The sequence below is a fragment of the Pollicipes pollicipes genome, unplaced genomic scaffold, assembly GCF_011947565.3.
Source record: "Pollicipes pollicipes isolate AB1234 unplaced genomic scaffold, Ppol_2.1 Scaffold_7262;HRSCAF=8765_pilon_pilon_pilon, whole genome shotgun sequence".
Lineage (NCBI taxonomy): Eukaryota > Metazoa > Arthropoda > Thecostraca > Pollicipedomorpha > Pollicipedidae > Pollicipes > Pollicipes pollicipes.
Genome location: NW_023597055.1, coordinates 10068640 through 10079386, shown reverse-complemented (window position 1 = coordinate 10079386; position 10747 = coordinate 10068640). Strand labels below are relative to the sequence as shown.

The window sequence follows — 10747 nt, the reverse complement described above, 5'->3', positions numbered from 1 at the left end:
CGGAGGTGGTCTTCTTTTCGCAATGAATGACACGGCTGTCATGCGAGACGGAAGAAACTGGGACAGCTAGCTGAGCGGGGTGGCTGGCTACCGATTACATTCGTATAAATTTTCGGCCCAAGCTGAAGGTTCTGTCCAATCATATCGTAGATATGCATTCGTCTTCGTTCCCAAACGAACATACCTTCATAGAACGTGCGGGAGATGACTACAGGACACCAAACGCAACAATTGTAGCATATTCCCCTTGATCTGCACTAATTTCCAGTTCATGCATTTACTCTAGTACAGCTTCCTGCCACTGAACGAACTGTTACTTGGGCTCTGACGTCACCGAGAAGCCACCCCCCGCTCTGAGGTCACACGAACGTGCTTATCCCTCTCACAACGTCACATGGAGACACCCGAATGGACGTCAGCTGCGTGAGATCCTGCTGGCTCAAACTCCAATCATCTCGTGTTCATCACAGACGGGGCCATGTCGTAAACTCGTGTATTCACTGCTGGCCACATGTGTGAGGCCCCGTGAGGCGACGCTCGAACGGCAGCCGGGATTCTAGCGATCGACTGGAATATTAAACACGTGACAGCGTACAGCCATGATGTCTCGGGCGCTTAGCCAGTTCACCACCAGCTGTAGCATAGTGCGCTTCAGCGCGATGCACCTTTTCAGCATCTTTTGATGCTTCTGGCACCAGGATGCGATGCTTGCAAGCTTCAGCGCTTCGGGGCCAGGGCTCATGCCAGGCGTTGCCTCCTGACCTGATGTCAAGAGCCGCCGTCCAAGCGGATGTCAGACGTTCAGGAGCAGGGTCCCGGTGTCATGACTGACCAGGATCCCGGCGTCAGGACTGTTCAGGATACCGGTGGCAGGACTGATCAGGATCCCGGCGTCAGGACTAACCAGGATTCCAGCGTCGGTAATGATCAGGATCCCGGCGTCGGGACTGATCAGGATCCCGGCGTCAGGACTGATCAGGATCCCGACGTCGGGACCGATCAGGACCCCGGCGTCAGGACTAACCAGGATTCTAGCGTCGTGACTGATCAGTCTTGCGTCGACACTTCCCGGCAAAATTCCAGACCCGTCGTCCCCGCAACAGAACCACATCACTCCACAATGGCCAACCCGCAGTTCAGCTTCCGCCCTCGCCGCTGTCGGCTGGGCGGTGCCCGCGTGGGCCCCTTACGGACCCCGGACGGTCCCTGGTAGACCCGCAGGGACCCGGGCAGGCCCCGGCGGACCCGCGGCTGTCGGACGCGGCTCGGACCGCGAGTCCCACGGCGCACCGGCTCGAGCCGGGACTCCCCACAATGCACGGACGGAGATGATAAGGCTTCTGAACCACACACAGGACTCAGCGGGTGCTGTGAGCGTTCAGGGGTACAGTCAGAGGTGCGCAGGCCTGGGGCAGTCCCCAGCTATCACGAGGTGGCAAGGTACAAACCTATAGCTGGCGGCCCTTTCACTAGGCCGCTGTGTGATATTTGTCATATTTGTGACATAAGGTACCACGTGCTTTATTTTCTACGGTGGCTATTGTTCTCAGTAGTCGGACAAATCAGCTACACATTGCAGGCTTTCATTATAATCTGGGTTTCTTTTTCAACCTTGTGGTAGTGTGCCGAAGTGGTTAAAGTAGTGAGCGAAAGCAGGGAGCGCAAACAAAGTATGACGCATTATTTACACCTTAGAGAGATCAGCTAATCTAACAATACAAGATGATATAGAAAAACTACAGAAGTCACGCAGCAGTCAAAACAAGGTCACAACGCCGTCGGTGCGTCATTGTCAACCAGTTAAGGCTAAGGGTTAGCGACTGTTTGCGAGAACTTCGCGCCCTCTCCCACACTCCCTCCAGTGCAAATCAAGCATTATACACCACTTATAACTACGCCCACACGTTCTGGGCGAGGTGCACAGATAAAGTCCACATCCTCTAACAAATCTGATGCGAACGCGCCCTGCCGCTGTGTCTCCACCTGATCCCACCACTTGAAGCCGGGATGCGGCTGCTCCGGCCATTGGATGCCCTGCCTGATCTGAGTAGATGACCCGCCTTATCTGATTATATGTCCTGTCTGGTCCGAGTAGATGACCTACCTGGTCTGATTAGATGACCTGCCTGATCTGATTAGATGACCTGCTTGATCTGATTAGATGACCTTCCTGATCTGATTAGATGACCTGCCTGATCTGATTAGATGACCTGCCTGATCTGATTAGACGACCTGCCCTGCCCACAACCCCTGGACAGCTCGGGTAAGGGAATGGCTCGAGCTTAAGTGAGAGACTGCTTGTGGCAGAATCCAACCTGGTGGCAGGGGGTGTAGCCTACGACGGGTGTGGATCCCATCTTTGATTAGCATGTGTTTTGCTGGCCATCCTCCTTTGCTCCCCACCCATCCTGAGTTCCAATCTTACTCTACAGAGGGAGAAAGAGAACTCCACCTATCTGGATTTCTTTCCTCCTCCTCCTTCTCCAGTCTCTACATGTTTTGGGCTTCCTTCCTCCTACGGCCCTTTTGTTTGGACGCTTTCTCCCTTCTCAAGCCCTCTCGACCCGTCGTGCGTCTTTGCCGACGTCTCTGGCGCAGCTGTCGCCTCCTGCTTCTGACCCTCCACCTTCGGATGAACTGCGTCGGGGGACTTCGATTCGTCCTTCTGCTTCTTCTCTCCCTCGTCTCTGCCCTTTTTCTTTTCGTTCTCATCCTCCCCGTCCTTCCGCTTCTCCTCCTTCTCTCCCGCGCCCTTTTGCTCTTCCCCCTTCTCCGCGACGTCGTCCTCCACCGGCAGCGGCTTCAGGCCGATGGCAATCCCAGCTCCGAACCAGGCGTCGATCCGCACGTCCCTGTCCTCGACGCCGTCCCATTCGGACAGGACGGGGTCGCGCTCGGGGTCGTCCTCATCGACGGCGTGCGGCTCCGCCTCCTTCCCGCCCCTCCGCGCCTTCTCCATCTCCGCCGCCACCTTGGCACGCAGACTGTGGTGCTGCAGCGTGTCCTGCGGGGCGGGAGCGCCCGAGGCGTGGGTCAGAGCCGGTCTGTGATGCTGAAGCGTGTCCTGCGGGGCGGGAGCGCCCGAGGCGTGGGTCAGAGCCGGTCTGTGATGCTGCAGCGTGTCCTGCGGGGCGGGAGCGCCCGAGGCGTGGGTCAGAGCCGGTCTGTGATGCTGCAGCGTGTCCCGCAGGGCGGGAGCGCCCGAGGCGTGGGTCAGAGCCGGTCTGTGATGCTGCAGCGTGTCCCGCAGGGCGGGAGCACCCGGACGGTGGCACGGAGTCGAGGCCGGACGGTGGCACGGACGGAAGAGTCCGTGGATGTGGCGTGTAGCGCGTGAAGGGCGGCACGGGAGAAGTCTGTCCAGCTAGGTGGGAAGCACCTCCCGGCACAGCGCCAAGGTGTCTTCTGCAGCAGCGCGTGGGGTGCGCGTGGGCACAGCCCAGATCGTACAAGCGTATACATGACATCAAGTATATCATAGTGCAGCGCGGTGCTCTGCAGGACGTGGCATGAGAAGCCAGGCAAAGACACAGACAGACGCAGGACAAAGACAGTACGGCACGTGACCCGCCAGTAGATTCAGTTCTGGGGTGAATTCGAGACATTAAGCCCGGCAATGCGCCCTCTCTTTTCTGGATCTGGACGTGGGATTTCTCATCAATTCTACCGTGACAGCTCGCATTGAATGTCGAGTCACCGTTGTGCTCAGTGGCCCTCCGCTGTGGTGTGGCGCTCATTATTTCCCGGGGTCCTGCAGAGGGATCTAGGAATTTCTCCCGGTGTTGTGCGGAGAGAACTAGGATTGTCTCCCGGGTTATGCGGCGGGATCTAGGAATGTCTCCCGGTGTTGTGCGGAGAGAACTAGGATTGTCTCCCGGGTTATGCGGCGGGATCTAGGAATGTCTCCCGGTGTTCTGCGGAGGGATCTAGGAATGTCTCCCGGTGTTTTGCGGCGGGATCTAGGAATATGTCCCGGGTTCTGCGAAGGGATTTAGGAATGTCTCCAAGGGTTCTGCGGAGGGATCTAGGGATTTCTCGCGGGGTTCTGCGGAGAGATCTAGGAATGTATCCCAGGGTTTACGGCCAGCATCCAGGAATATCTCCAGTGGTCTTAGTGACCCGGTCCGCAGCGAAAACCAGTCACACTCACCATCAACAACTCCTTCAGTGGGATCCAGTCGAGTTCGAAAAGACTGTGGATGTAGTCGGCGAAGAGGCTGGAGTCGGCGCGCTGCATTCGCAGGGCCTCGGAGCTGTTGAAGAAAGTGCTGACGGCGCGGCCGACCCAGCTGCGGAGGGCACCCTGCTGCTCGCGGCGCACCAGCGCCCGCCACATCAGCTTCTCCAGCACGTCACGCGGGATTGTGACCTGTAGGACAGGGCTGACGTCACATGTCCACGGCTCCGCCATGTGACGTCACGAGTCAGGCTCTCCGCACGTCAAGAGGCATCACGTGTTGCGCTGCTTGGTGTCCCTCCAAGCACGAATGACATCATAACAGGAGCGACTGACGTCACACACGAATGACGTCATACTGAGAGTGACTAACGCTACACATGGATGGCGTTGTAATGAGGCGACTGACGTCACACCAGACGTGCGGCGTGTCGTGCAGCGCGATCGTCTGTAGGCTACGACCGATGTTACGGCGAGCGCAAGTGACGCTTCATGACACCGCAGCAGTTTTCCCCACGCGTTTCTTGGAACCGACACGTCAAGGGAACGAGTGTCTCCACAGCTCACAACGAGCGCAACTGGTGTTTGACGTCATTGAACTCTGGTGTTTGACGCCATTGCAATGAACATGACTGACGCCACAGCAATCACAGCTGTTGCCATAACTGGCGCGACTGTCGTCAAAGCAGAAGCCAACTGACGTCACCACGGGAGCCAACTGGCGTTACACTTGAGTCGACCGTCGTCATAGCATTTTTAAATACATGATCCAAACCATTGGAAACAATGGATTTCTAAAATCTGAGCTCACGCTAAGCACTGTTCGTTGCGTGAAAACTGACCAGTACCATCCGACTGTGCAATGTCAGGCCAAAGGCGAAATAGTGGCGAAAATTTCGCGTGTCGCAGTGCTCGACACGATACGTCCTGCCTTCTGACGTCACCTGACCTTTAGCGCAACCGCTGCCGCCGGGCGCAGGCACGAGACAGACTTAAGTGCACTGCGAGACGGAACGGCTTAAAGTACAGTTCAGGGGGCGCGTAACCCGAGCCTGACTGTCGTCACGACTCGAGCTCTGCTGACGTCACGCAGAGGACGACTGACGTCGCACTGAGCCATATGACGTCACATTGGCACGCTGACGTCACACCAGCGTTTCCAGTGCCTTCCGCGACACAGCCGTGCGCTACAGCCTGCCAACATGTCCTGCAGGGATTTGGTGCTCATCTGATGCAGGGAAGACGTCTTCCCTAGGGTGGTGATCAGGTTGATGTCCTGCAGAGATCTGGTGCTCACCTCATGCAGGACAGACATCTTTCCCCAGGTCGGTGAGCAGGTTGATGTCCTGCGGAGATCTGGTGCTTACCTTGTGCGGGACAGACGTCTTCTCCAGGTCGGTGAGCTTGAGATCTGTTGCTCACCTCATGCAGGACAGACGTCTTCCCCAGGTCGGTGAGCAGGTTGATGTCCTGCGGAGATCTGGTGCTTACCTTGTGCGGGACAGACGTCTTCTCCAGGTCGGTGAGCTTGAGATCTGTTGCTCACCTCATGCAGGACAGACGTCTTCCCCAGGTTGGTGAGCACGTCGATGAGGGGCGCCATGGCGTGCCCGCCGCGCTCGTGGTACTCGGCCCCCAGCTTCGAGAGCCAGGTGGAGTTGGAGAGGTGCTCGGCGACGGCCGAGAGCAGTTGCGGAGGCACCAGGAACTCGTGGATGTGTGGGATGCTCTGGCGGCAGTGGGAGACGTGGAGAGACTGTTGTAGCTCATGCGTTTGCGAAAGGCAGAAGAGTTCTTGTCCAGGATTGTCGTACTGCGCTAGTTCGCAAGTTGGCTTAGATTCACCTATGGTTAAATTAGGTGAGACATGATTACAAATCAGGGTTTGGCCCGAGTCTCATGACCCTAGAATCTGAACTCGAGTCCTAGTGTCCGAGTCGAAGTCCGAGTTCGGCCGAGTCATCCGAACTCAGGTCAGTCATTCCCTCGGCCAGCACAACTGAACAGTTTCGATCCAGATATCCCGGTCCCCGCATAGGCACGTTCTCGAAGACTCCAGGACTCCAAATAAATACATGACTAGTACATGCCATTTGTCAGAGAACTAAAACAGCAATCCTAGAAGCAACGGAAAGTGATGAGGGATAAAAACATTCAAACACACGCCTACACGAACAGCATCAGACAAACCTATCGCATAAAGGACGACTTGGCAGCACGCTCAAAACCTGTCGTATCCAGCCAACTCAAGTCTACGGGCAACTCATTCAGAAAACAGTCCGACCGGTATGGGAAAGACCGCTGTCCTGTCGCCGCGCGCAACACCGGGAGGCGCAGGTTCGGATCCCTGTGGGAAGAGCGATCCCAGATCCGCGCGTCGGCGTTTGTCCGACGCCAACAGGCAAGATCCACAGGTTCACCTCGCTCGCGGGCTTAGTGCGTAGCGACAACAGCTCGCGTTTCGCACGCTTGGCGAGGCGCGGCAAGGTGCAGGCTTTTGGCGACGCTTCCCGCTCTTGGTGACGCCCCCCGCTTTTGGCGACGCCTCCCGGTTTTGGCGACGCTCCCCGTTCTTGGCGACGCTTCCCGTTTTTTTGGTGACTCTTCTCGCTTTTGGTGACGCTTCCCAGCATCGGCTGGTGTCAACCGTGAGACATCGGCAATACGACGGGCACTGGACACTGGGACACTGGACACCGGGACAGCGTCGGCTACAGCTCCCTCTACGGCACCGCCGGGGCACGGCTCGTGCGGCGAGTGGCTGAGTACAGAGCACAAACTTCGCCTGTAGGCGAACTCTCGGCCTGAACTGAACTGAACTGAGCTGAAAAGGCCTGAACTTTCGTCCGTGGTCCACGGCACTTCGTGGCGAGGCGAGCAGTGGTGGCGTCGCGGTTGTTGTGACGTCATAACTGCGGCGACGCCACAGCTCTTGCACGGACGTCGGATCGAACGCACAGCCCGGAGGGCTTGGGTGAGCTGCGCTGTCTGATCCCATCCTTGCAGCGATTGGGGCCAAACAACATGCTCACAAAATTTGACTTTTTGACTCCATTGTTGGCAGTGACATCCCCACTGCTTGGCATATTCCCGATTATGAAAACCGCTTTAGGTACGATTGTCCCCATGTCCGGATTTGTGTCCCGAGTATCTGGGACAGGGCACGTCCACGTGGATCACGCTCGGTAGACACCGTCGGCAGGCCGGCACGCGCCAGCTCATTCTTACCAGCAGCTTAGTGCGGTTGGCAGCGTCCGCCTTGCTCAGCAGCTCCATGAAGGCGCGGAACTTGTCCCAGTACTCCTGACTGGCGATCTGTCCCTGCGCGTCGGCCTTCAGCACGGTCTCCACTGGCGAGAGGCTCGAAAATCAGGGCGGTTGGACTCTTCCGTGGAGTCCTCCGATGCGAGGGTCAGTCTCAAGGGAAGAGGGCCTACAGGAAACTTTGCATCTCTAGAGGGTGTTACCCCGCCCCTGGTCTCACCACCTTAAACTGAGCCCGGAGCACTGAGTGCCAATTAACTAAGATGCCAACAAAAGAAAAATGAAACATTCAAAAGGTAATGCTGGCAAGTTTATCGCCAGCTATTTGCAGCCTCTCCGAGATGTTGAAAGCTGGCCTGTGCTCTGACGCTGTGACCTTGGCTCCCTTGGCTCCCATCGGAAAGTGCACGCACGTGACACGTCCAACGCGGAGCGAGTACACGTGGAAAGACGCCATGTTGCAGTGGTTAGGTGCCATTAGCCGTGAAATGCGAACCTTAGATACGGAGCGGACGACCACGGTGGAAAGGACGACTCCACGGAGGTGAATGCGGTACGGCGCAACGCAGAGGAATGCGTTCAGTGGAAGTTCGTGACTTGATTAGAGAGTGAGTGAGGGAGCTCAGACCTGTCCACTGGAGTCGTACGGGCTCAGTCACGGCAGGCTTGCGTTCAGTGGAAGTTCGTGACTGGATAAGAGAGTGAGTGAGGGATCTCAAACCTGTCCACTGGAGTCGTACGGGCTCAGTCACCGTAGGCTTGCGTTCAGTGAAAGTTCGTGACTCGATTAGAGAGTGAGTGAGGCATCTCAAACCTGTCCACTGGAGTCGTACGGGCTAAGTCACGGTAGGCTTGCGGGTAATACAATGGGACATATAAGTTACGGATACCACCAACACATATGCCAATCACAGACATATTGATCGCGCTCCTTGAACCTAAGTGATTGAAGAGACGCATCGTAACACCATGCTACATTGCTTCTAGCATGCTTATAGGTACGCGACCAATGATCTACATTAGCTTGTTGTGTAAGGCGAGGCCTCAGCATGTCAGTAACGTCAAGTGACTAAGCCTTTAGAAATGCTTAATTAACTTGCAAAGTTTGCAAGCGGTAGGCTCTCTGTAGTAAGACGAGACACGTCAGATATCACCATAAAGTTTGTCAACCAGAAACCGCTTCAAAGACAACCGTACATCACTGGGGCTCAAAATCGAGTCAAACTGTAATAAACACTATTTGTTCAATGGAAACCGGCCTCAAAACAGCACGCACACGCCAGGGCATGGCACGCGCATCCACTGACATCATTAAAGCCGTGGTTTTTGACAGCAACGTTTCAACTACTTCGCAGCAAAACCAATTAAAACGTTCTGGACAAGCTACGCACTTCCAGTAACAGACATTGACACGTAGAGGGGTCCTTTGGCCTTATTGACCTTGTGGCCTTGTGGCCTTAAAAGACCCGTGTGGCCTATTATGTGGCATAGCATCACATTTCCTCTGTACAGGAAGACGAGCGCCGAACGCTGCCTGTCATCAGCACAACAGGCAGAGTCGCCCGGCACCGGTCCGCCTCTCACCGGTGATGTTGAAGGCCAGCGTCGGAGCCAGCAGCAGCTGGAGCAGAAGCAGACGGCAGAGGAGACCGGCCATCGTCTCAGGCCGTCCGAAACCGGACAAACAGCGGCGAACCCCGACCAGGTCACGGGTCCCGCCCCGGAGGCCGACTCCCCGACTCCGCGCTGGTCGACCTCGAGAGGCAGGCGTCCCGAACCGACTCTCGACTCAAACCCGACTCCCGAGCAGCCCGAGCCGACTCTCGACTCAGACCCGACTCTCGAAAAGCCCGGACCGACGTCCCCGACTACGGTCAGCAGTCGACTCAGGCGGCTCGGACAGGACGTGCGTGCTCGGCCCGACGAGACGCGGGTAAGCTGCCCCCAGACTCGGCCGCCTGCTCCAGACTGAACCCTGCTACCGACCGGCAGGTGGCGACGACCCGCGCAGCCGCGTTCGCCGGCGCTGCCGCGGCCGCCCGCCGCCGGCGTCCTGTCGCCGGTCTCTCCGCCGCCGGGGGCGCTGCCTCCCGGATCCTCCGGCGAACAATGCGGCCGTCAGATTTCACGGTCGTGCCGGCGGCTCGGCTCACCGGAACAGGGCCGGCGATGGCGTCCCAGCCAGCGGGATCAGGCCAGACGGGACCTGCTCTGGTCTGCTCTGGATCAGACGGGACCCGCTCCGGTCTGCTCTGGATCAGACGGGACCCGCTCTGGTCTGCTCTGGATCAGACGGGACCCGCTCCGGTCTGCTCTGGACCAGACGAGACCCGCTCTGGTCTGCTCTGGATCAGACGGGATCCGCTCTGGTCTACTCTGGATTAGACGGGACCCGCTGAGGTCTGCTCTGGACCAGACAGGACCCGCTTCAGTCCGCTATGTCGGGCACGGATTCGCCCTACGTGAGCGTGTAGTGATCGTGGCGATCTTGATGAGGAAGCTGGTAACCATGATGTTGTTGACCTCGATGTTGTCTCTCCACGGTTACGTTGGTCCGCTTGACGATCTTGTCCCAATATCCCGAGAGCGACATTTCATAGGCCCAACTTCCTCTGCGCTGCTTCGGAGTCAAGGACTTCGAGAGGGAGACGAATCCCTGTCATAGGGCTCTCACAGAGAGGTCCGCGGCTGATACGTATATTTCGGCAGCATCGTAGCAGCGTCGACTGGCGCCAAGGGTGAGGAGTCGGTGTGCTGAGCAACAAGCGGGACGATTCCGCTGGAGACACGCACGTATGGCACAAGCTCGCGCCGGAACCGAGTACAGCCGGCGTAATTAGCTACCACGTGTTGGCGTGCAGGGCTCTATCTCTGATCCGGTCAGGGAATTAACAAGGTCTTCTCAACAGACTAATATCTGTTCATGCACGTAAGATCACACCACCTACCCTCCAAGCGTAAATCTCATGGGCTATATAAGTGCTCCAAAGACAGCGAACGCACTGCAGCCTTCCCCGTTTAGTCACCTTCCTTCACCGCAATGAATAGCAGTACATAAATACTAGCAGTCCTTGTTTGCACAGGTCACATTACTTGTAACCATTCCCCCCTGACGCAACGAAAAATCCGTAGCTAGATATTTTGTCTGGGCACAGGTGGTAAGAGGTATATAAAGTGTAAGGGATTTCAAAGTCGAGGGGCCAAATACACAGAGTTCAACGCAGAGTTCACAAAAAAACAACATGACAACGGATATCATCTCCCCGCCACAATGGAACAGTTTCAGCGCTTTGATGCGTCCTTAGA

The 10747-nt window shown here is 56.9% G+C and overlaps 1 protein-coding gene across 1 annotated transcript; it reads right to left on the bottom strand.

Annotated features, from left to right (window-relative positions):
* Positions 1–477: 477 nt before the first annotated feature.
* On the bottom strand, positions 478–9203 carry LOC119113335 (uncharacterized). Its single transcript, XM_037237651.1, has 5 exons — positions 9026–9203; positions 7406–7527; positions 5724–5906; positions 4151–4369; positions 478–3004 (listed from the first exon to the last, which is right to left on the bottom strand). The coding sequence occupies exons 1-5, from the start codon at positions 9096–9098 to the stop codon at positions 2516–2518; spliced, it is 1086 nt and encodes a 361-aa protein (XP_037093546.1). The 5' UTR covers positions 9099–9203; the 3' UTR covers positions 478–2515.
* Between the last annotated feature and the right edge of the window lie 1544 nt (positions 9204–10747).